General features: G+C 47.3%; 1 protein-coding gene across 10 annotated transcripts in view; it reads right to left on the bottom strand.

Annotated features, from left to right (window-relative positions):
- Nucleotides 1-25929, bottom strand: part of TRAPPC9 (trafficking protein particle complex subunit 9) — a 388310-nt gene that overhangs the window by 335714 nt on the left and 26667 nt on the right. For 7 of the 10 annotated variants that reach the window (XR_003038034.2, XM_059893290.1, XM_059893289.1 and 4 more), the window contains exons 5-7: nucleotides 21433-21459; nucleotides 9524-9645; nucleotides 5040-5165 (exon numbers count right to left, since the gene is read on the bottom strand). Coding sequence is in view for 9 of the 10 variants with exons in the window: in XM_059893290.1 (XP_059749273.1) it covers nucleotides 5040-5165; nucleotides 9524-9645; nucleotides 21433-21459 (275 nt within the window). In the remaining variant the exon portion in view is untranslated. 10 annotated transcript variants of the gene reach the window in all.

The raw sequence follows: 25929 nt of genomic DNA, 5'->3' as shown, positions 1-25929 counted from the left end.
CAAGCCAGCAGTGTGACCACTAGGTAAACAGCTCAGAGCTTTTCACAGCGGTAAGTGTCTGTGAGGGTCTGTGCACACATTTATTTACTTTGGGCCTCGTTCTCAAAAAGGATACAAATCAATTTTTTTAAACACAATTTAGCAACAATAATGACAAAAAGACAAAAATGAAGGTGAGGAGAAAATGGGGACTTAATATTTAGATGAAACGAGGGCCAGGTGAAGCAGGGGTAATTAACAGAGGCGACGGCAGACGCAGCTCGGAGGACCCCGGCGGCTGAAGCAAGAAGCAAGATGGCGAGCTGCAGGAGCCAGAGGGCCTGTGGGGTACACAGCTGCTGTGCGTCCCGCGTGGGAAAGTGCGACCCCTCCTTCTCCCGTCGAGCACCCTCCCAGACCCCCGGCAGCTCAGGCCTGGTGGTGCTGAACATAGCAAGCACAGCCCGGGGCACTGCTCTCTGCTTTCCTTTCCCACCAGCCGTCTCCCCGTCTCGTCGCTGCTCCGGCCTGCAAACCGAGGCCTGGGGTTCCAGTGTAAGGATGGAGGCAGCCCGCGCCCCAGCCTGCAGGCAGCTCACCCGGCAGGCCCCCCGGTCCTGCTCGTTTCTCCAGCGTGTGGACGTCCCTCCAAGACAGACTCCCTCCTCCTCAGGTCCCCACAAAACTCCTCTCCCCCAAATATGAGGACCTCAAGCCATATTCCTGACTCCTGTTCAAGCAGAAACTCTGGCTCCCTCTCTCTTCACCTTCTCCAACAAAGACCCTGACTTTCCTCCCTCCCCATGCAACCCCTCCTTTCTCTGTGAGGACCGCACACACGTCCTGAGGCCAGGCGCCCTGCTGGCTGGGACGGAGCTGTTCCGTCTAACCTGAGCTGCATCCTTACACTGGCCCCCTTCTGTCTCAGAAAGCCTTTCCTGAGCCTCCCACCCCTCTGATTCTGAGCTTAAATCGACAAAGTTCCGAGGTTACCATTATTATGTGCATATCTACTGGGTTTTTGCTAGGTTTCCTTAGCAACAGCCTCATTAAGAAACTGCATCAAGAACTTTAAAGAGGCTATTCTTACATCTGTGCGGAGTAGCCCGCAGAAAATGCAAATGGCTTTGAAGAGAAAATTAACCAGGGACCAAGAGGCCACAGGTTCTAATCAACAGTGTCACGAGCTGAAATGTTCTCAAACGGCTCAGTCGTTCCTGAACATCAGGCCTGCAGGAGGTGCCGGGATGAGTGTCACTGGTCCGGGAGCAAGCTCCCACGGCTGGAAGGGACTGGGCTTCTCGCTAGTTTTCCAAACAATTCCTTACCACCTCTTTCTCTTGTGGTCACTTAGGTTTCCTACTAATGAAGAAAATTATCTTCAGTCATCGGGTTGTTTGGAAGAAGCTACAGGATGCAGTTCACAGAGCCTGGACTTTGCAGCCACAGCAAACTAGGTTTGAAGAAGACCAGTGGTGGCACTGCCAAGGCCTGCATGCAAACTCCTGGCCTTTATTTCCTCCTCTCTAAAAGGGTTCGGGGCCTCCCTGGTAACTCAGCGGTGAAGAATCCACCTGCCAATGCAGGAGACACGAGTTCAATCCCTGGTCCAGGAAGATCCCACATGCCACAGAGCAGCTGAGCCCATTAGCCACAACTACTGAGCCCCTGCTCTAGAGGCCGGAGTGACAGCTACCAAAGCCTGCTCTGGTAACACAGGCTTTGTCCTTCTGTCTTTGTCTGGTAACAGAACTTGTTTTACTAAGATTAACACCAGAGCAGCCCCAACTAGAAAGTTCCCCAGCCCCGCAGGGCAAGGTATGCTCTTTTTCTCTGCAGAACTGACGACGGTTAGTGCTCATTTGTTTTCACGTTTATCCATTGGTACCCATGTCCCCCTATGGACATTGTGCTCGAGCAGCACAGGAACCCTATGGAATATAAATAAAACCTATGGAATATTCTTAGGCGACAAGCCTGGTGCCTGGCCTCCAGTACAGAATGGAGGGAAGGGAAAAGCCAAATGAGCACACTTTACCGAGGCCCCTGCACCTGAAATTATGATCTGACTTGGGACAGATGACCAAGTCTTCTTTACTCTGAGGCTCCTCTTCCAGCGATGAGAATAAACACACTTAGCACAAGCGGCTACAAGGACTGAAGGAAATAACCAAATTCACAGCCTAGTCAAGAGTCTGCTAGTGGGTCCTCCACAAACAGGAGCAGCCCTTCCTGCTCTGACACGTCACCGGTGGGCAGACAGTGAACGCTTCCTAAGCGCCCAGCGGCGGGAAGCGCTCTACATGTGTTATAATCCCATTGACAATTCACAGTATATCCAGGAAGAAGTGAATATAGTCATACCCATTTTACAGATTCACAAACAGGCTAAAGGAGGCCACCTCCCAGTCCAGGGTCACACGAAGAGGAAACAGCAATTGGAACCTGACTCTGGCTGTAAGGTTCACACTCCTCTCTCCCTTCACCCTGAACACCTGCAGGTGAGACCTACAGGGCCGCTACACAAATCTGTAGCCAGCTCTCAGACTCCAAGCTCGCAGCTCTTTGTCAATGCTAATGCCCATGAACCACTCCCGTAAACAACTGAAGACAAGACAGGTGGATCCACGCTCCTGCTCACAAAGAGGAATCCTGCCTAGAACCCTCCTGGAACACGCAGAAACCCTTCCCAACACCAGCAGACCCAAACGGATTTTCAGTTTTCACATCTGCATGGGGCTTCTTCAGGCAGAAGGCACCTGCAATAATGCCCTCTCGGTTCTTTTCAGAGTGTCCACATCAGGCAACAGGAGTCGCAGGACTGACCCATCAGGAGGAGACACCTGATCGAGAACCAAAAGCTCACCCTGGTTCAGGAAAACCCAGGCCGCTCCTGTTTGTCACTGTCATTGTAAAGTCTCACCAGAACTCACCACTGTGCTGTCTGCTCATCAGGCAACCACACACGGAGATGAGCCAACTCCAGCAAAGCGGCGAGCCGGGGAGAGCTCCACAGGCCCACGCCCGCCACCTTTCCTTCAGAAAGAAGGCCACTCAGGCCACAGAGGGACTTCTGGCTCCCCAAGCTCCAAGCTCGAGCCCAGTCATGCCTTTGCACCTGGCACCCTGCTCGGGGGCTCTTCGGCTGCTGTGGATGGGTCATTTCCTCTCTTCACAGGGAGACCCCTCGGGAGAGCCCTCATCTTGCCCTCAGCACAGGTCCCAGGACTGCACCCTGAGCTGTCCCACTGGGGCTGTGTGTGCCCAGGGCTGCTCCCTGGACGGCAACCTCAGAGCCAGGAATCACGCCTGCTCATCCCTACAAACGCACTGCCCGGCCCAGGGCTCACGCCCCACAGTCACCCAGAAACCGCGGTGAGTGGTCACCCAACCCAGACGTCCGTTCATCTGCCGGTGCTGCCGACCACTAGCTTCCACCCTTCCCCATCAAGCGGTGGGTTTTTGCTTTTCCTGCCCGTCTTTACCAGAAACCTCAAGCTTTTCTGAGAAGGGACAGAGAGGCTGAGTAATTCACTCGGGGGACAAAACCCAGACTCAGGTCCCAGCCATGTGTATTCCCAGTCCCTGTGCTTAACTCTTACACTAAAATATTCAACGTTTTATAGATTGTAGTTATAAATATGTGAGATATCAAAATACACATGAGCAGAATACATATCAACTCTAAGACGTTCATTAACTCCACGGCTTTGTTTCTATTTTATTTCTATTTAAAAATTAAGAAGCTCTGCAGTCAATATGGCAAAACATTAACGTGCTAAGCCTCTGTGACAGAGGCCTGCCGTTCTCTCTTACATGTTCAGAATGCAAAATGATGTTGAAGTCTCTCTCCCTTCCCTCCCTGACTCCCCTCTGTCTCACCTGAGTCCCCCAGACCCACATGTTTAAGCCTTTTAATTACACACCTGACTCCATCAGCTTGCCCCCCAAACTCCCTCTGCAGAGTCTCTTCTCTGAACACAGCATGGCCATCACTTACCTGACTAATCAAGCCAGAAACCTGGGCAGTACTCCGTCTGGCCCTCACATAGGTCACTAATTCCTTCCTTTCACCAAAACACGTCTTCAATCTGTTGACTTTTTCCCATTGACCACCCCACCACACTCCAGTGCAGCCACCTACATCCCCTACATCCCCTCAAGAGCTCCAGGCTGGTATCCCCCAACACGCTCACCCTGCTCCAGACAAAGGTGGGGGTCCCATCATCCCTGCGCTTTTAAGGCCTTTCTGTTGAAACCCACTGTTGTTAGGATAAACTCCAAGTTCTTCACCTGGTGAGCATCCACCTTTGCCACGAAGTGTCGGCACAGTGAGAGCAGGTTCTGCCCCCCACCTCTAGGCATGCCCAGAGCACAGTGCCGGGCTGCGCGAGATCTGCTCGAGGACAGCCACCTGGGTCCTCACCCTAGCCGTGGGCCCCTAAGCAAACTGCTTCACTTTTCCGTCTTGGCGGCCCTGGCCATAAAAATCCAAAGTGGACTAGAAAGACCATAGATGTTTAGCTGCATTATTGATTTGGGTGTTTTGCATTAGCAATCTGCAACTAAACATTCTGGTGATCCTATCTCATTAAAAACACACCCAGATCCAGGTCATACGTGTGGGAGGCCTGCGGTGTACAACAACACACCCAGAGCCAGGTCATACGTGTGGGAGGCCTGCGGTGTACAACGAGCTGTATGAAGTCCTTTCACACACTTCATATTTTATAACATGAACAACCCAGACAGGGTCACAACTGCAATCGCGTCAAGTGACCAAAAAAGAGGCATCAAAGCTTGGCCAAGGCTGCAAAGCTGTTAACGGCACAGTTCTCTCTCCAATCAAAAAAAAAGTTTTGAAAGAACAAAATTTTGAATTTTGAAAGTAAAAGACCATAATATAAAGAAGTAAAACAGCTCCCTTTATCAGGGTTTCAAGTTCTGACTCCAGGGTCTTGACCACACTGAATCCTAGCACAGCAAAACCAGATGGACTTGTGAAAAAGCTCCAGGAGAACTGCGCTAAGCCCTCCACGTGGAGGCGGACACACACCCACCTGCCGAAGGTTAATGTAAACCGCGTTCTGGAGAAATTCCGACGCTTCCATGCTGCGCTTCTGAATGGCGAGGACACGGACGGCCTTGACACACGCTTCTAACTCAATCACCCCGGCGTTCTTATACTGTAGGGTCAAAAGAGAAGAGAGAGGTTTCTGTCGCGTCGTGCAGGCTGCACCCGGGGACTCGGTGACACTGAGCAGCACCTCCCCAGCGCGAGGACCCGCAGCACAGCCCAGCCAAGTTTGTGCTTGAGAAAGGCTATCCCAACTCCTGGGGGCAAAAGAGGCTGGAGGGATTGAGTGAGCCTATAAACGCACATATACATATGTTAGCATTCCTTCGAGTAATACAACCACTAACTGGCTATTTTACAGAATTTCAAAACACTGTGCATGGAGACTCCACTGCTCGTTTCCGCTTGGCTCCTGTGCTCTTAGGCTCTCTCACAGCTGCAGCTTTGAGGCAGGAGCTGTCAGCTCACGTCCTCTGTCGCAGAAGTCCTGGCTGCCTGTGTCACTGTGTCTGTCCGCTCAGCGCGCTGGATGTGTGTCTACTTTTCTCCCTGAGTTACTTGTTCCTGCTTCTCAGGCCTTGAGAGGAAGAGCAAGTGAAGACACGTGACCAGAGGAGGCAGACAGACCTCGGCTGCTGCTCAGGAATGGTCCTCCTCCAGCCTCACCTCCAGCTCTTCCGGTTCTGCCTAAGGCGGCACCTGGCCAGGAGAGCTGCCCTTGGCCACTGGGACACTGTGGGGGCCAGGCCCCCTCCTGTGCCCCCCTCTTCCCAAGGCCCAGCGTGAACCCACCTTGCTCCCTGTCCTTCTACCCTTTTTTTCTCTTTCCTGGTGGTCCTGAGCTGGAGCACTTTTCAAATAAGTTTTCTGAAGACTTCTTGCAGCTGGGGAAGAGGCTTCCCGAGGTGAATAAATCCATGTATCCTGGTGCCTGGAGAGAACCTGAGGCCAGGAGACCCCTGTCCACACCCAGAAAGGCATCAAACATGCCACGGAGTTGGCCACCCCCAACGAGTGTCAGCTGAGACCCCAAGGCCTGCCTGGTATAACCACTCACAAAAATGCAGTCTGCCCACTTATGGATTATTAAGAAGCAGAAACACACAGTTGCTCGTGTTCCTTACTAAAATTATTTGTAAAAGGTAGAAAAAGAAATTACTGTGCCAGAAGGAGCAGGCCTCCACTACATCCTCATTTCTAAGACATAACATGCACAGAACCTGTGATAAGTTACAGGTAATTTACCAAAGACGGCACAAGCAGGAACTGTGCTTACCTAACTATTAATACGGATATAAAAATTATATCAGTTTTATAGACCATTTAACAACACAACAGAATCTAACAGGGACTTGTTTCCATTGAAATAAAATTATTTCCCTTCCTACAAAACTCTTAAGAAAACTACTGAAGGGAAAAAAGGTCATCTCAAGGTTTTTTCACATATTTTGATTATAGTTACATATTTTGAACACTGGTTTCTCAGGAGGCACAATGCTAAAGAATCTGCCTGCCAATGCATGCGATGCAAGAGATGTAGGTTCAATCCCTTGGTTGGGAAGATCCCCTGGAGAAGTAAATGGCAACCCACTCCAGTATTCTTGCCTGGAGAATTCCGTGGACAGAGGAGCCTGGGGGGCGCTACAGCCCATGGGGGCTCAAAGAGTCAGACATGATTGAGCACAACAACGACATTTTAAATATTACCATGAGATTTACACTCAGTCATAACAAACAGGACACTTCCCAGAAGCCTGCTCCATACCTGGGCTTACAAGCATCGTCCTGGGACATAAGCTCTCTGCTGAGGGGCCATGCCCCTGTTTTTCACTGTTGATTCCCTAGTAACCACCTACCAAGGCACCAGCAGTAAACACAGAACTATGCAACCCACTCTAGTACTCTTGCCTGGAAAATCACACGGATGGAGGAGCTTGGTGGGCTGCAGTCCATGGGGTCGTGAAGAGTCGGACACGACTGAGCGACTTCACTTTCACTTTTCACTTTCATGCATTGGAGAAGGAAATGGCAACCCACTTCAGTGTTCTTGCCTGGAGAATCCCAGGGACAGAGGAGCCTGGTGGGCTGCCGTCTATGGGGTCGCACAGAGTAGAACACAACTGAAGCGACTTAGCAGCAGCAGCACGCGATTGATACTTTTAGAAATACAGGAGGGAATTATCTCATTCACTTCTAATACAAAACCCTAAAATAAATACTAAGCTTATTTACAGATAAAGGAAATGGGGCCCCCCAAAAGTACAGTATCTTGCCCCAGGTCACAAAGCTAGCAGGATGTGAACTCAGGTCTGCCTGACTCCAAAACCAAGGTGGAAATCCCGCTGCATCAGAGAAGGCCCAGCACCACAGACTACCACCATCCTGTCCTTTGCACACATTTAAATCAGGGAGCGTTTCTTACTGCTTTGCGACAGCTCTTCGTAAACTGTGGGTGTTAGCTTCATGTCTGTCATGGACACACATCGCAGATCTTTTTCTTGATGTTGCTTGCATTTTGTTTAAGTGGTTTTTCATTTAGGTTGTGGTCAAACCGTTTTTAATACAGTGAATCTTTTCCTGATGGGTTTTCTCTTTGGTACTGTCTTAGAATACTCTCTTACAGAGCTTTCCTGGCAATCTGCTGACACTTTGTAAACAAGACCTAAGACATTATTGGCTATAAAGTCCTTACTGTTATAGTTTGCCCTCGAGTTCCCTATGTTTCGGGTGTTGTCCAGGCTGTATACAATACTCAGTAATAGAGAATTGGTTAAATGAGTAATTCTCCATCTTTTCATCCCCTGTTGGAGAACAAATTTGGAGAGTAACTTGAAAGTAACCAATGATATATGTAAATGTCATATCCAGTGACTGCTAAGTCACTTCAGTCGTGTCCGACTCTGTGCGACCCCATAGAAGGCAGCCCACCAGGCTCCCCCATCCCTGGGATTCTCCAGGCAAGAACACTGGAGTGGGTTGCCATTTCCTTCTCCAGTGCATGAAAGTGAAAAGTGAAAGTGAAGTCGCTCAGTCGTGTCCGACTCTTAGCAACCCCCTGGACTTCAGCCTGCCAGGATCCTCCGTCCATGGGATTTTCCAAGCAAGAGTACTGGAGTGGGGTGCCATTGCCTTCTCCGATCCAGTGACTAAACTTCCAGAAATCTTAACTAAAGGAACACAAGAACACACAAGAACACAAGAATCTATTGGACAAGACTAAGAATGTTCAGTCAAGCATTTTTCCTAAGAGTGAGAAAGTGAGAAAACCTAAGTGTCCATCCACTGGTAACTGGGTAAGTCAGGGTGAGCCGGGAACGCTGAGGGGGAGGCCCTTGGCCCTGCTGCAGGTGTCTTATTCATGACCTTCTCCACAAAAGGAACTGATGCAGAAATGACTACACCCACATACTGGAAGGAGTCTCTGTTTGAAAGGATCAAGCAGGCCTGAAATGGGAGGCTATCTATGATATATGGCTGAGTGCACGAAGCAAGCTGCAGAAGAAATTATACAGTATGGTCTCATTTTTGTAAATAAAACATATATACATACATATACTATGCATAGGTGTAGGCATTTATTTCTCATATACGTGTACATGCACACGTATATTTCACAGGCATAAAGGTCATGAAAGGGATATGTGCTGTGCTCAGTCACTTCAGTCGTGTCTGACTCTGGCAACCCCATGGACTATAACCCGTCAGGCTGCTCTGTCCATCCGATTCTCTAGGGAAGAATACTGGAGTGGGTTGCCATTTCCTTCTCCAGGGGATCTTCCCGACCCAGGGATCAGACCTGAGTCTCTTCTGTCTCCTGCATTGGCAGGTGGGTTCCTTACCACTAGCGCCACCTGGAGGGCGCCAATCGTTAACAGTTGCTACTCTTAGGGAATAAGGGGAGGGAAGCAGGGGACATTCACTTCTCACTCGCTATCACTCTTCTGTACAACCCCAGGCCCTTTTCCAGTATTTCAGTTAAATGTATTTAAAATTTAAACTTTTCTTCAGTCCAAAGTAAAGAAAAAAATGGTGTATCCACAAGATGGATTGCTATACAGCTGATTAAAAACCATGTCACAGAAAATTCGATAATGTAGAAACACACATAATATGCCAAATGAAAAATGTACGTCTCTACACAGTAAATAAATACAGAATCTCACCATTTTTATGATACAGATAATATACACTGGCAAAAAAGGACAAAAAATAGATACTGAGATGTTATCTTGAGTAGTGGGGCTATGGTAGCCTCTTTCCCCCCTTTTCTCAGACACTAAATTAAATATACAGCATTTTCAATCAACAAAACCCATTCTCAGGCATATGGTATTATGCACCCGGGAACGACGCAGGAGTACTTACAGAGACCACTAACTGGAAGACCCCGTGGCAGCACTGCCCGTGCACACCAGGGACCCTGCCTAAAGCAGCGCGGCTACATAAAGGGCCTGCGGGAGGCTTCACCTTGCTGTAGTAGGAGATGGCCTCCTTGTACTTCTCAATGATGTCCTCGGGGCTCAGGCAGTTCTTCGCCCGTCCAATCTCCGTGCTGGTGTCTGCGTTGATGCCGTTGGTAGTGAGCGCACCTGCACACCGAGGGGAAGACAAGAAATAACCTTTCGCTCCTTCCGTCCTGTTGCTTTATTACTTTAAAAGACGGGCACAGATAAGATAAAGCTTGAAAAGTCCTGACTGAAATTTAAATAATGACACCGTTTTTAAAAGTCTTCACCGCTTACACCTTCCCTTTAATAGTCTAAATAGTCAAAGCATTGTATTCCATGGTAATTAACTCAGAATAAAGCCTTCCTCCCTGTTGAAACTTTTTATTAAAGAACATGAAATGCTTTATATAAAAGTAACACATCTACAATAGCTAGCTCAGTTGTCTACGGCAATGCAGTCAGCGTGCACCGTCTCCGAGCACTAAAGCTCTTAATGCTATGAGAGGCCACACTGCGCCCTCAAACGGAGATAAACTAGGTGAAAATGTTCCCTGAGCTGAGCACCGAAAAGAAAACATAACTTGCAAATACTGACATCCTTTCCGAGGCTGTCCTTTTCTATTTCTGGCCGAGCCCTGTCAATAAGCAGAACCACCTAATTCCCTAGCCATCACACACACAGGGGGAATAGTTCTGGGGACATTTCCATTTATAGAATGTAACCAACGACCCAGAGAACTCTGACAAAAAAAGAAAGGTGAAATACTCTTTGATTTCAGAGAACATGCAAAAATTATTCTCCTAAGCCTCAGAGCAGGAAAAGCTGGCTTCTCCTAAGCCCCTTGTTTATTTCACAGACAGCGAGCATCCTGTCTCCCTCGTGTTTCTGCTGGGGGCCTCAGGCACACGCTTGCTGTCGATCTCGGAGCTCACAGGGCAAAGGCGTGCGCCTCACACGGCCCGCACCCCTCACGCAAGCTCATCTCCTCGCCTTGCTGTCTAAACCGGGCCCCGTTTCTCACCAGCTCATCTGGTATTCTGGTATTCTGTAAGCTGCCTCTGATGCTTTTGGGAACAAGACGGAAGAGTAAGCGATAGAAGGACAGGTGAAAGATGGGCAGACGGAGAGAGAGATTCCAGGAAAAGAATAACAAAGAACATTCCCTATACAGAGGTCCCTTCAACCGGGGGAGAAAGAAACACAAGGGACAGGAGGAGGCAGGTGGCCTCAGATTTCGTGTTTCTACAGATTTTGTGAAAATCCCAGCAAGAGATGAGACGGCAGAACTATAAATAATAAGAGGGCATGCACACATGAAAAAATACCTAAAATCTGTACTTTCTAAAGAACAGATTCAAATCAGCAAGGCCCAATGACACGACCCTGGGCCTTGCAGAGTTGAGAAGTCCACCTCCAAAGCACGCAGCACCCTCGGAGCCCTGAGGGGCCACCGTGGGTGGTCATGATTCCGTCCAGTGAAACCTGTGTCATTCTGCACTTACGAGGAATCAGGACCTGTGTGGGGGTGTCCACGCGCGTCCTCTTTTACAAGCCACAGCAAGTCTACGAAGGGGGACTCCTAGTGAGCCCTGTTTCTGCAGGACAGGAAACGGTCCTGGAGAGGCCGAGCTCTGCAGACCACAGAGCCGTCTCCCCAGCGCAGGGCGTGGGCTCGGGCCTGCGCTTCTCGCTGCCGCGCTCAGCCTGCAGCGTGTGCTCCTCACGGTCACGGCACACTGCGTTCTGGTGTGGAGTAATACTTCATAGGTGACAGGTCGTCGTTTTCATCTCATCAGCTCTAACCATTTGTCTTTACATTGTCAAATTTGACCCTTTTCCCTTGAAGAAAGGAAGGGGATGAGTGGGGGTCCGCACGAGGTGGGTCTTCATTCCTCCTATGGAAACTCACCTCATCAAGAAGCTCCCAACAAGGGAGAAGGAGCAAACGGTCCCCCTATCCTTTAAAAAAAAGGGGGGGGAACCACTGATAATGAGGGTTCCCTTAATGATTTAGGGGCTTCCCTGGTAGCTCAGCTGGTAAAGAATCTGCCTGCAATGCAGAAGACCCCGGTTCAATTCCTGGGTCAGGAAAATCCCCTGGAGAAGGGATAGGCTACCCACTCCAGTACTCTTGGGCTTCCCTGGTGGCTCAGCTGGTAAAGAATCTGCCTGCAAGGCAGGAGACCCCAGTTTGATCCCTGGGTTGGGAAGATCCCCTGGAGAAGAGATAGGCTACCCACTCCAGTATTCTTGCCTGGAGAATCCCATGGACTACATAGTCCATGAAGTTGCAAAGAGTCAGACACGACTGAGAGACTTTTACTTCAACTTTAATGATTTACTGAACTCCAGGAGTGAGGCTGGGGGAAAAGGCATACGCAGCAACCAAAAAAATATAATCTGTAGGAACATAAAAAGAACACAGCTCACGGGAGAGCTTAGTGAGGCCGATGATTTAATTTCACTCAATAGAAGAATAACACCCTCTAAAAATACTGGTATCCAATGGGTTTGATCTTTCTTGACATCTATAAAGTTTTGACAGCCCACATGTAACATTATTGTGAACCTGTGAAACACAGAGTCTACAGACAGGAAAATCAGTGCCACAGGCAGGCTAAGACCCAGGCGACAGCAAAGGAAAGGAGAGGGCGCAGTTAAGAAGGATGGGAAAGTTGGGGGGGAATCATCACAAGGGCTCTCAAGTATCAACCCAACAACTGTTTAATCATTCAGTCAAGAGAGAGTCACTGTGTTCCTAGGACAGGCAAGAGCGTACAGGAGGCCCAAGGTGGAAACTCGACAGACAAAGAGAAGCAGGAAGAGAGGGAATAAAGCAGAGCCTGGCGAAGCAGCAGAGAGAGAAAGGCAAAACCACAAAAACAACAAGGGCCTGGATCAGGCAGGTACCAGTGTGACGGCGATGCCAGCAACGACCAGCAGGCTGGCACGACGTGAGCTCACGTGCATCTGCTCCCTAATGAGGAGACAAGCCCTGCCACATGGGCACCACCGGCCCTGACCTGCTGGGGAACAGCAGGAAGACAGGGCAGCTGGAGAGTCTGATGTTAACCAGGACAAGTGTGGGATAAACTCCTCCGGTACCAGTGACCGGGGCAAAGACGGACTTGTCAGTACACAGCACTGGGACAGCCGCAAGGCCACTGGGGGAGACGCAGCCAGACCCACACCTCACACCAAACACAAGAACACACTCCAAACTGGGGGAGATGCAGCCAGACCCACACCTCACGCCAAACACAAGAGCACACTCCAAACTGGGGGAGATACAGCCAGACCCACACCTCACGCCAAACACAAGAACACACTCCAAACTGGGGAAGATACAGCCAGACCCACACCTCACACCAAACACAAGAACAAACTCCAAACTGGGGAAAGATACAGTAGACCCACACCTCACGCCAAACACAAGAACACACTCCAAACTGGGGAAGATACAGCCAGACCCACACCTCACACCAAACACAAGAACACACTCCAAATGCTCTAGGATCTAACTCACAACAGAAGAGCATAAAAGAAGCTCAAAAACCTTGGGTAAGTTCATCTAAAACCTGAATTAAGGAAAGGCCCTCTAAGGATGCTTCCAGGGGATTGTCCCAGCCTAGGCATCTTCCCAACCCAGGGATCTTTCCAACCCAGGGATGGAACCCAGGTCTTTCACATGGCAGGCGGATTATCTACTGTCTGAGCTACCAGGAAAGCCCAAGAATACTGGAGTGGGTAGTCTACCCCTTCTCCAGGGGATCTTCCCGACCCAGGAACCAAACCACGGTCTCCTGCATTGTAGGCAGATTCTTTACCAGCTGAGCTACCAGGGAAGCCCAAATATGATTCAAATCCAAAGGCAATTTTAAAAATTAATAAACTCAATTACTTAAAAACACAGGGAAAATACTATAAACAAAGCCAAAACAGAAGCAACCAAAGAGAAAAGTATTTTCAACATATATCACCAAGGGCCAATATCCCTAATATATAAACAGGCCATAAAAATTGAGAGAAAAAAAAATCTAAAAATCCAGAAGAACAAAATGAGCAAAAGATATGAGCAGATGATTCATTTAAAAAAAAAACATAGAAATAGCCCTTAAACATTAAATTCAAATTCACTAATAGTAAGAGATACCATTTCTCAACTGTCTAATTGGCAAAAACGCAGACGCCTAACAGCAGGCTCTGCAAGTGAGCCTGTGCTGAAAGGCATTCTCACGCACAGCCCCTGAGAAGGCAAACGGTGTGACCCTGACGGAGAAGAGTTTGGCAAAACTGAACAGAAGGCCATACATACTTACCTTTTGATCCAGTGATGCCCTATGCAGGAATTTACGCAAAGACACAACTCCAACAACACAAAACACACACGTACGAGCTTATTCACTACAGTGTCCTCTGTAATTTACAGAGTATGGAAACAACCAAAATGTCCACATTAGAAGGCTGGGTAAATAAAACACAGTAAAACAGATAAGAACATGTAGAGAAAATGAACACGGCTTCCCGGGTGGCCCCCACAGTAAGGAATCTGCCTGCAGTGCAGGAGACCCAGGTTCAACCCCTGGGTCAGGAAGATCCCCTGGAGGGAAGCAGGATGATGTCCGCAAGCTGATACGGACTGATTTCCAGTCCGTAAAAAGATGGTAAAAATAGACACAGTAAAATAAAATTTAAAAATAAAACCAAAAAAAGCCAAGTGTAAAAGGTATATGTAATATGCTACCTTTTTTCACAGGGCAACCTAGGAATCTACTTACAGGGCAACAGTAGAGACGCAGCAGAGAACAGACTCATGGACCCAGGCTGGGGGGAGGGGAGGGCGGGTCTCACTGAGAGCACCACGGACGCCTGTACGCTACCATAGGTAAAAGAGATAACCAGTGGGGGCTTTCAGTATGACTCAGGGAACCCAAACTGGGGCTCTCTAACGCCTAGAGGGGCAGGAAGGGTGGGAGGTGGGAGGAGCTCCAGGACGGAGGGACGTGTGTATGCCCGTGGCCATCTCATGTTAGTCTATGGCAGAGGCCAACAGTACTGTGAAGCAATCATCCTTCAATTAAAAATAAATGAATTTTAAAATAAATGAAAACTCTTTATTATAAAGAGAAACAAATACCTAGTGAAAAGTAACTACTTAAAAACGAGTAGGAAATCGCCTGGCAACCCAGTGGCGAGGATTTAGTGACTCGCTGGTACTCTCAGGGCAGGGGCCTGGGTTCAATCTCTGGTTGGGGAACCAAGATCCCACAAGCCATGCAGTGTGGCTAAAAGTAAAATTAAATTAAAAAAATAAAAACAAGAGTATATTTAAGTTTTCATAAACTGAAAACACATCAAGTTTCTAGGGAAATCTGTACAAAATATTAAAATACATTCATCTTCAAAAATTCTAATTGAACAATGAAAACCCAAGAAACAAAGGGAAAGTCATATTTGATAGCCAACTTCAAAAGCATGGAGAGCAAGGCCTAGAAATCACAGTTCCTATAAGTATGACATTAACTCAATATAATGAGAGGAAAATCTTTACCCAGGAGATGGTGGAATTCTGTGCATAAGACAGGATAAACTCAGTGCACACTGCACCACACACAGTGATAATTTTCTTAAATACAATTCTAAAGTTAGAACATAGTTGAAAAGCTATAAAAATATTCTGAAAAACAGATAAAAACATGTATATATATGGAGGAAGCCTGCCCCCATGTCAGATATAAAAGCAAACTTATTCTTGTTCACTCATGAGCACTAATTACTTTATCCAAGGCAGAATATTTTAATTAAAACAAATAATCAATAGTATATTTCTCTTGTAAAATCTAGTTAATAAATTTACTCTGCTATGTAACCATAATGTGTCTAAGATAGACTTAAAATTAGTGACAGTATCTTTCTATGGCTTGTGGAACTCTTCTCAAAAGTCCAGGCTTTTGAAACAGATCTGAGCAGTGTCTCTACATTCCGATTCTCCTTGGGAAAGAAACAGCAGATGCCGTTGTCAGAATTCCACCATTACCATGGTTCACGAGCACCACGCTCTAACTCATCTGCTGGACAACGGCGCCATCCAGACATATCGTGACCAAATAAAATGCAACACGAGGGAGGCAGGGACCCTATTCTGGGAAATTTATAATCTACGTCAACACTGAGGTTTTATTAACTGGTTAGCAAAATAAAATCAAATACTTTCTTCAAGTGTTCTATAGCTACGACTCTACTTCTAGTGTAATGACCAGAAAAGACTTAAGTAGGACTTTATTAGGTCAATTAGCAACAATTATCACGGGAGGGTAGTACAAAAATTAACTGATAGCAATGCTTACACCTACATTAGACCTAAAATAAAACTACACCAAGCTCTGCAAGGTAAATGAAGAGATGAGGTGCCTAATGAGGAAAAAAAATTAATAAGAACTCAAAGAAGTAAAGACCTTAATTAACTAGTCCTATAGAAAGTAACCAGAGAAGGCAATGGCACCCCACTCCAGTACTCTTGCCTGGAAAATCCCATGGACGGAGGAGCCTGGTGGGCTGCCGTCCGTGGGGTCGCTAAGAGTCGGATACGACTGAGCGACTTCACTTTCCCTTTTCACTGTCATGCATTGGAGAAGGAAATGGCAACCCACTCCAGTGTTCTTGCCTGGAGAATCCCAGGGACAGGGGAGCCTGATGGGCTGCCGTCTATGGGGTCGCACAGAGTCGGACACGACTGAAGCAACTTAGCAGCAGCAGCAGCATAGAAAGTAACAGAGGACGGTGGCCAAGAGAACAGGCTCCGGAGACAAACATGTGGGTCTGGGCTCCCGCAGCCCCGCTCACCAGCTGTGACCCTGCTGCGTCAACGCACTTCCCTGCACCTCAGGCTCCTCATCTACAGACGGGGTAACAACAGTGCCTCTCTCCTAGATCCGCTGTAAGAATTAAACTGCTTTAAATATAAAGTTCACATAAAATAGCTCAGATCTTAGATATGACACTGAGAGCACAAGCAACAAAGAAAATTTAGATAAAGTGGACTGCATCAAAATTTAAAACTTCTATGCTTCAAAGGACACCATCAAGAAAATGGAAGAGCAACACACAGAACAGGAGAAAATTTTTGCAAACCATCTGATAAGGAACTTGCATCTACCACATAAAAGGAAGTCTTACAACTCAATAATAAAAAGACAAATAACCCAACCAAAAATAAAGGATCTGGGACTTCCCTGGTGGCCCAGTGGCTAAGACTCCCTGTTCTTAATGCAGGGGGCCCAGTTCATTCCCTGGCCAGAGCTAGATCCCACACGCTGCAACAAGGAGCCTCATGCCACAACTAAGACCCTGAGCAGCCAAATAAAGAAACAAACAAATGTTTTAGAAAAAAAAATAAAGGCTCTGAAAAGACATTTTTCAAGCAAAATGTACAAATGGCCAAAGAGCACAATGAAAAGATGTTTGGTACCATTAGCTGTAAAGGGAATCAAATCAAAACTACAAGGATGGAGAAAATTATAATTCAAAAAGATGCATGCCCTGCGATGTTCACTGCAGCACGGTTTACAATAGCCAGGACATGGAAGCAACCTAAGTGCCCATCAATGGAGAAATGGATAAAGAAGACTGTGGTACACATACAGCAGAGTATCACTCAGCCATAAAAAAGACCAGACCGCCTGCAGCGACACTGATGGACCTGGGCATTCCCACACTGAGTGAGTGAGGCACGAGAGAGACGAATAAAGGGCACTGCTCACATACGGCAGAGGAGGCGTGGCACCCACTCCAGTGCTCTCGCCTGGGAAACCCCACGGACGGAGGAGCCTGGTAGGCTGCAGTCCATGGGGTCGCACAGAGTCGGACACGACTGAGCGACTTCACTTTCACTTTTCACTTTCACGCATTGGAGAAGGAAATGGCGACCCTCTCCAGTGTCCTTGCCTGGAGAATCCCAGGGACGCGGGAGCCTGGTGGGCTGCCGTCTATGGGGTCGCACAGAGTCGGACATGACTGAAGCGACTTAGCAGCAGCAGCAGCAGCTTAGATACAGAACCTAAAAAAGGGTGCAAATGAACTTGTTCCCAAAACAGAAGTAGAATAAAACAGATAACTAATACAGACCTACTGTACAGCACAGAGAACTGCACTCCATAACGGCCTATTATGGGAAAAGAATCTAAAAAAACAGTGGACTTTATGTAGTATATGTATAACTGATTCACTCCGCTGTATACCTGAAACTAACACAGCATGGCAAATCAACTATACTCCATATATATATACATCTAATATGGCAAACTAATGATATTTTAACCATTACTAAATGTACACAAATATTTACAAATACAAATGAAAATCACATTTACATTTTAAACAAGCCAAAAAAAAAAAAAAAATACAAGGAGAATCCACTTAACACTAATGAGAATAGCTATAATCAGAAAGATAACAACACCCAGACTTGGGACTCCAAGAGCCCCGGGGACGGTTGCACGAAGCTGGCCAGGAGAGAGGACCGGACTTGGGTTTGTCCCACTCCACTCGCAGCCTCCTTGTCGCCTGGGTTTAGGTGGCTCCCACCAAGAAGGGTGGCAAGAAGAAGGCTCCGTCCACCATCAACAAGGTGATGACCAGAAAATACACTATCAACCTTCACAAGAGCTTCCACAGAGGGGCTTTCGAGAAGCGTGCCCCTTGGGTATTCAAAGGAATCCTGCAATTTGTCATGGAGGAGGTGGGAGCTCCAGGCGTGTGCACTGACACCAGAACCAACAAAGCTGCTGGGCCAAAGATCAAGGAACGCCTCATGCTGTGTGAGGCTGTCAGAAGACATACGAAGACTCACCACACGAGCTCTGTATGCTGGCTACCTACGTATCTGTCACCATCCTCAAAAGGCTACAGATGATTACTGTGGATGAAAACTAACCAGTAATTGTCAAATAAAGTTATAGAACTGAAAAAAAAAAAAAGAGGAAAGATAATAACAAGCATTGATGAGGATAGAGAAACTGAAACTCTCACACACGGCTGCTAAGATTGTTAACTAACACAACCACCTTGGAAAACAATCTGGCAGTTTCTCAAATAGTTAAACATTTAGCTACCCCATGACCCAGTACTTCTACTTCCCAGGCACGTACGAGAACTGCAAACATGTCCACGTAAAAAATTATACACGAATGTTCATAGCACCATTACTCCTTAACAGCCAAAAAGGAGAAACAACCCAAAAGTCTATCCGTAAGGTGAAATGTCATTCAGCAAAATCAAAACACGAAGTACTGACTCGTGCTACAACATGGACATTGCAGACGTTATGCCAAGCTAAGGACGTTAGTCACAAAAGACTACAGTTGTAGGATTCCATTTACACGAAATGTCTGCTGCTGCTACTGCTGCTAAGTCGCTTCAGTCGTGTCCGACTCTGTGCAACCCCATAGACGGCAGCCCACCAGGCTCCCCCGTCCCTGGGATTCTCCAGGCAAGAACACTGGAGTGGGTTGCCACGTCCTTCTCCAATGCATGAAAGTGAAAAGTGAAAGCGAAGTCGCTCAGTTGTGTCTGACTCTTCGAGACCCCATGGACTGCAGCCCACCAGGCTCCTCTGTCCATGGGATTTCCCAGGCAAGAGTACTGGAGTGGGGTACCATTGCCTTCTCTGAAGTGTCTAGAACAGGCAAATCCAGAGAGAAGAGCTGCTGCGTGGGGCACAGGAGGTCAGGGAAAGTGGGGGGTGACTGGGGTGATGAAAAGTTCCAAGACTGAGTGTGACACACCACTCGGGCATACAGTGGAGCCTCTGTATGTTTTAATGGGTGAACTGTAGGAAAACTGTTAAGAGTAAAAAAGCCCCTTGGACCAGTACTCTGACATTGTAAGTGCAAACTGCTCACTTTTATTACAGGAGGAAGAAACTCCCGTCAACATGAAAATGGGAAAAGCAAATTTGAGTTAACTGAATTGGACAGAAAATCATTTCACTGGAAACAGGGGCTGAACGTTCACAAAACACTCAGAAATGACAAGAAATAACAGTGTGACCCCACGAAGCATTCTGCTTCAAATGCCCATCAAGGGCTCGGAAGCTGAGGGGTGAGAAATGGCTGGAGGAGACGCCTGGTTTGCTCGTGTTGGTGCGCCCCACCAAACAAGCACCGGAGCCAGTAACCAGGGGCTGTCAAACTGCTCCTTCCAGCCCGTGAAATGTCTGTGCGGAAAGAGGGCAGCAAAAACCCTGAGACAGTTTGCTTCAAATAACTCACCCATTGAAAGCTCAAAAATTAAAAGACAGTGATTCACTTTCAGGCTGGGTTTTCTATGGAGCCAAACAAGAGAACACCAGCCGAAGAGAGGCAGAGTCAGGGCAAGGCTCCCCACCAGCAGGCTTCCCACCCACACGTGTGCCAGGGTTTAGCGGGCAGAAGAGATGAGCCTAACGTCTGAGACAGGAGATGCTGGCGAGTGAAGAGAGGGCACAGCCAGCCCTGGACAAAGGCCCCGTAAGCAGAGGCTAGAAGGTTCCTGGTGAACTGGAGTGGCCTGGAGCGTGAGGGGGTGGCAGTTGCTGCAGAATCTCAATCTCTCCTCGCTCTTTCTGGGGAGGAGAGGCCCAGGCTGCGTCCTTCTTGCCTGGAACCAAGACAGAGGGCGCCCTGAGGACACCAGACCCCGGCTCTGCAGCCAGCCTCAAGCTCTCGCACGGGACCCTGACATGTGCCTGAACAACAGCGCCCACAGAAACACCCCCACTTCACTCTCAGCACTCAAGACTGAGTTTCAACCTGATACCACCTTATCTTGAAAAGTTGCAGAAGTAAAACACATGACATTGTTCCTTTAATCTCAACGTGTGACTGATTTTTCTGACATCACTAAGCTCTTTCTACCTAGTAAAGCATCCGGTTCTCCCACAAGTGAATCCAGGACTTCCTGTCAGGCAAAACTAGCCGGTGTGGCCTCGATAACTTCTACTGGTCAAACACCAACACATCTAACACTGATTTCATTGTTCATCGATTTCAGCCAGGAGGTGCAGGAGTGTCCTTCAGCTACAGAGCCCAACCTCAGCTGCTTTCTCATCAGCACCTCGGGTCTCCTGAAAACACCACAAAGCATTTGCTTCCCTTCCTACACATAGGAAGGGAAACACTTCCACAAACTCCATCAGGGAACATCAGCCTAGAGGAAGAATGCAACACAAATGTTAAAACAAAGATCAACAAACCTGAAGCACTTTCATCTCAGAAGCAAGATACGCAATGAGATGAGGGAAGGTGTGCTGGCCACAAAGCACGTGTAAGCATGACCCCCTGATTTCTAGCCTTCAAAGGATGGGAGGGTTTTCTTTCTTTTTTTTTTTTTTTAATGACTCTTTGTTCATCGTTTCCAATTAAGCCAGAAAATAATAGATCTCATTTTGAAATAATTATGCACTGCAATAAAAGAGACTTTTGCTATATTAATTAAAGAAGACATTAAGAGAGGAAAGAAAAACCCACCTCTGCAAAAAAAAAAAATGCACAATGTCTTTCCCTGTTAATACACACACAAAATGCAACAGAGAGTTCAAATTCACACTGAGAGGAGCGTAAGCCACAGAATCAGAGCAGAATCACGACTTCAAAATTAACTGGACAGGCATGCTCAGGGCATTCAGAGGATTTTAAAGGCACACTGCAAATCATTCACTTAACCATGCTGGAGGAAGGGCTTCCCTCCCGGACAGACAACATCAATCAATAGGGTGCCCCATCAAACAAGGAACAAACAGCAATCACATTTGTAACTGTACTGATTTAAAGTTACTTAAATCAGCACGTTCCAAAGATCACAATCCAGAAACTGAAACCATTCATTCACACCACCACGAAACAAGCACTTTAAAAAAAATTACCGAGAGACTAAGCACATAGATCATGTACCTGGGTCAATGAGGACTTCCTGGGCCCCTGGAAGAAAGAACAGATTATGACCTTTTATCTGAAAAACAAAGCCACTTTTAAAGATAACTACTAAATCACATTTCATAATTCACATGCCCTCGAAAAATCTGAGACACTTGTGTCTGATCAGAAAAACAATTCTGAGTAACAGTATGTTACAATTCAATGCCTTTATGCTTTAGAAGGAAAAAAGGAACGCTACTGGTTCTCATACCCTGCACAAACTGTAACGTGCCTCCCTGTCTGCCTCCCGCCCCGCTTTCTAACCGCACGCTCCCCGACTCTTCTGAAACAAGCATGACAATTTATTCCCTCAAATCGGCCAAATGACAGATGTGAAAGTGAACTACCAATTTATTTGTGTAAATAAATGCCCACACCTTGGTCTGGAAGAGAAAGGTATCAGATGGCTACATGGAACTTATTTCTCCTTTGCTGAAATCACACACACACACACACACACTCACACACACACTGAATTACTGGACACTTCACAAGTTGAGGATTTCCAATTTCTAGAAGGCAGCTCTGTAGTTAGTCTACAACACGAAACTGTTAACTTCATTAATTATCAAGAAGGCTTTGAAAGCCTTGATCATCTGCTGAATCATCCAAATATCAGTGAGACCCAGTTAGCCTTCTCCATAGAACGCAATTTCTCACGATGGCGAATCACACCCTAAGAGGCACTGGATCCAAGAATTCTGCCCATCATCAGCTCTGACAGTTTTTAAACACATTAACAAGATTCACAAAGCTGTGTCCCAATAACATAGTTGTACTGAAATAGCACATGTATTCAACTGTCCACACAGAGAACGGCTCCCAGGACACTACTTAATAGCCACTTTGTGTATTGCAATCTTTATTTTTAAATGCAGACTAAAAATCACTGCAATCCAGAAGCCACCATTATAATAAGAAACAGGTGCTTTCTATCGTTGACACTGACTATACACCAAACACAACACTTGACCACCAACACGTGTGACTGTCAGGGCAGCCCTACAAGGCAGGTGGGGATGAGAAAGCCTTCGGGGCAGACGGACTGACGGACGGACGGGGAGCCAGGGGAGCTGCTCCATCGCAGCCCCCAACAAGTGCCACCAGGTCTGCACCGAGAGGGTACTGGCTGCGGGGAACCTCGGGGAGTTTGGGATTTCCACATGGTGCTAAAAATGTCCTGTTCAGTGAAAACTCTGATCAAATATAGTACCCTGTGCCACATCCTTTAAATAGGAGACCTTTTTTTTTTTGATGCCTCAGAGTCATTATCACAATCATCAATTACTCAACCCCTCAGGGCGTCCAGGGATGAAGGGGGTCCCATGCTAACTGCACTGAGACTGCAGAGCTTTTCAGGCTGTTTTATGAAGTTTGTAAAAATCTTTTTATTTCATGACTCACCCAGGCGGTCAACCACCACTTCTTACTGGTGTGAATGTACCACTTGAAATGACCCTTTTCTGTCTTTTAAGCTAATTCATCTAATCCAATCTTTTCAAACAAGAAGCTCAAGCACAAAAAAAATGGACTGCTTTCTACCAGCTGGACTTTAACTGGACTCCCTGGAAGCTCTTTCCTTTCATTAAGCCCACTTCTAGGTACATGACAGTCTTCTGATTGGTGGGCTCTGCTAACTGATTATCTGGGCTACTCAGAAGCTTCTCATCTTATGTCCATGTGTGAGGGGGTGTGGAGATAATAATTGGCACCGTCTGAAGAAATCACAATGAGAAACAGGACATCGTCCAGCCAGAGCTCCAGGGGTACCTCAGTGTGCTCAGGAATTATATTATCAGCATCATCCACCCCCAATGGACAGGTTTCACATTAACCAAACTCGAACAGACCTGCTGCTTAGACCACGAAAAATGAGGGTCACGGTGCATGGACCTGGCTGAGACGCAGCTGTGAACGCCCGTGTAACTCTCCCTTTCCCACTGTTTCCAGGCTGGCCGATGGACAGGCGCATGTACAGATCCACGGACGGGCTGAACGCTGAGAGCCTGGAGCCAGACTGCCGGGGTTTGAGTCCCAGCTCTGCCGCTTACCAGCTCTGTGACCTTGGTCAAATCACTTACCCTGGCTCTCTGTGCCTCAATCCCCACATCTGTAAAATTGGGATCATAATCCACCCCACCCCACGTGTTTGTTGTGAGGATTAAAGAATTAAAGTAGCGTCTGTAAAATGCTTAGAAAAGCAGGTAGCGCACGTCAGGTGCTCAACAAGCGGTGCCTGTGAAGCGTGCCGCGCGTGCGTGCTGAGCTGGATCCAACTGTTTCGTGACCCCATGGGCTTCGCCCTCCACACTCCCGACCTCTGATCCACGGCCAGCCCTCCTCACACAAACGGGCCGAGGAGTGGGCTCGGGGAGTTTGGGAGACAAGGGGGACACGGGAAACCTTCCTTTGCCCAGGTGCTGGCCACGCTCGGGAAGCGCCCAGGATGCTCAGCTCCATGACGTGACGGCCCTGAGCACGGCGGGGCCAGGTCCCCTCACGAGCGCCCGCTGTGACCCGAAGCGGCCTCTCCAGCCCCAGGACACACTATTAAGACACCCGTTTCCCCGAAGCCCTGAAGTGCACGGAGAATGAGGCCTTATCAGTAACTAAGAGGACATTTCCTCCACCCCCTACACTTTCGCCCCATCTCTCAGTTGGCTGGTGGAGAAAACAGGAGTGTAATTACTGGGTCCACCGGAGCCCCAGCATGAATTAATTAGCCAAAAATGGCGCGGCTTAATGTTCAGGGTGACTGTACAGCGGCCTCATTCTGATGCTGCTGCTAAAGTATGAGTACAGGAACTACTGACCTTCTTCAAATATTTTACCCATTTCTTAATTGGATCTTTCATCATAAAACCAGCTTTCCCTGTTTTAATTCCTTCGTAATTGCTCAAGACTGTAAAATGATGGCTTCATACAACAAGAGCTAAGGGTTTGTGCTCTTTTGAGAGAACACCATGCTAAACACTTCACATAACTTCTAACTCTCACCATTCTACAAAGCAGGCAGGAGCATCTCTATTTTACACACAAGGGGGAAACTCAGAAAGAACTGACTCAAGTTGGCATGGCTAAAGGGGTAGCATGTGAATTCAACCCAAGTCAAAAAACTACCCTCCCTCCTACACCAACCAAATCACCTCCCACTGATAAACGCACAGCAGCAGGTTCAATACTCGGGGAGCTCAACACATTTTTCTGCTTTAAGGTGCTCCCAGGGACCACTTGTTTTATAAAGTCGTGGCTCACTGGTTTCTAATATTGGAAGAAAAGTCCAATTTTGCCATTGTTTGCACAGCAAGCCTGAAATTTTCACACCGAGATGACAGAATAAAAATAATGTATAAATAACTAGAATAATTCTTCCAGGTAACCAGACATAGTGGACAATGTGCTATCCTGAAGCACTAAACAAAGTCAGATTAAAGGACTGTCACTTAAATCTTCCAGACAGGAAAGTGAAGACTTTTTAAAGGTGCAGCAGCGCCACCTATGGCCCGAAAGGCTTTCTGCACAATAAAGGATTAATTAAAGGTTTTCAAAAATAGGAGACGCAGAGCCTATAACTAAAAGCTTAGATACTAAGAGCACACACTGAACTCTGCTTCAGGGGAGGGACTGGAATTCAGTACTGAATCTAAAATTGTTAACATTCCTGAACATAAACAAAAGACACAGGCTCGTGGAAACTGATCTTTGAAGAAGAAGGAATCCAGTCCGGCCTCTTCACCTTACAGGCGGGGAGACTGAGACCCAGGCCCGCCCTTCCAGCGGTCAGCTGTAAAGCTCTGCGCATCCTCGAGTCCCGTGCTGGCTGAGACCCAGGCCCGCCCTTCCAGCGGTCAGCTGTAAAGCTCTGCGCGTCCTCGCGTCCCGTGCTGGCTGTACCAGCTCGGTACTCATGAAAGGCAGGTCTGCATGCTTCCACAAGCTGGCAATCTAAGTGTCTGGCAAAACACTTCCCAAAGAGTAGCAGCAGTATAGTGAAAGTCACTCAGTTACGTCTGACTCTTTGCGACTCCATGGACTACAACCCAGCAGAATCCTCTGCCCATGGAATTCTCCAGACAAGAAGACTGGAGTGGGTTACCATTCCCGTCTCCAGGAGATCTTCCTGACTCAAGGATTGAACCTGGATCTCCTGCATTGCAGGCAGATTGTTTACCATCCAAGCCACTCCCAAGGAGTGGCTACAAATCATACAATTTTGTTGAAATAAATCAAACATTTATTTATATATTAAAACACTATGAGCTCTACTTTTATTCTCTCTATAAAAGAAAAATGACAGATGTCAAATCAACATTTTGATTACTTAAAACCTATTAAGCGTACAGGAAAAAAATCAAAATTTTAACTACCAAAGAATTAAGCTTATTCTCTGAAAGTAATCAATAATGATTTTTCTAAGGGTCAATGCCTGAGGTCAAATTCCTAGCAATTAAGAGATTCTAGTGAGCGACTTCC

This window comes from Bos taurus, chromosome 14 (genome assembly GCF_002263795.3).
Source record: "Bos taurus isolate L1 Dominette 01449 registration number 42190680 breed Hereford chromosome 14, ARS-UCD2.0, whole genome shotgun sequence".
In the NCBI taxonomy this organism is placed as follows: Eukaryota; Metazoa; Chordata; class Mammalia; order Artiodactyla; family Bovidae; genus Bos; species Bos taurus.
This window is presented reverse-complemented; position numbering and strand designations above follow the sequence as displayed.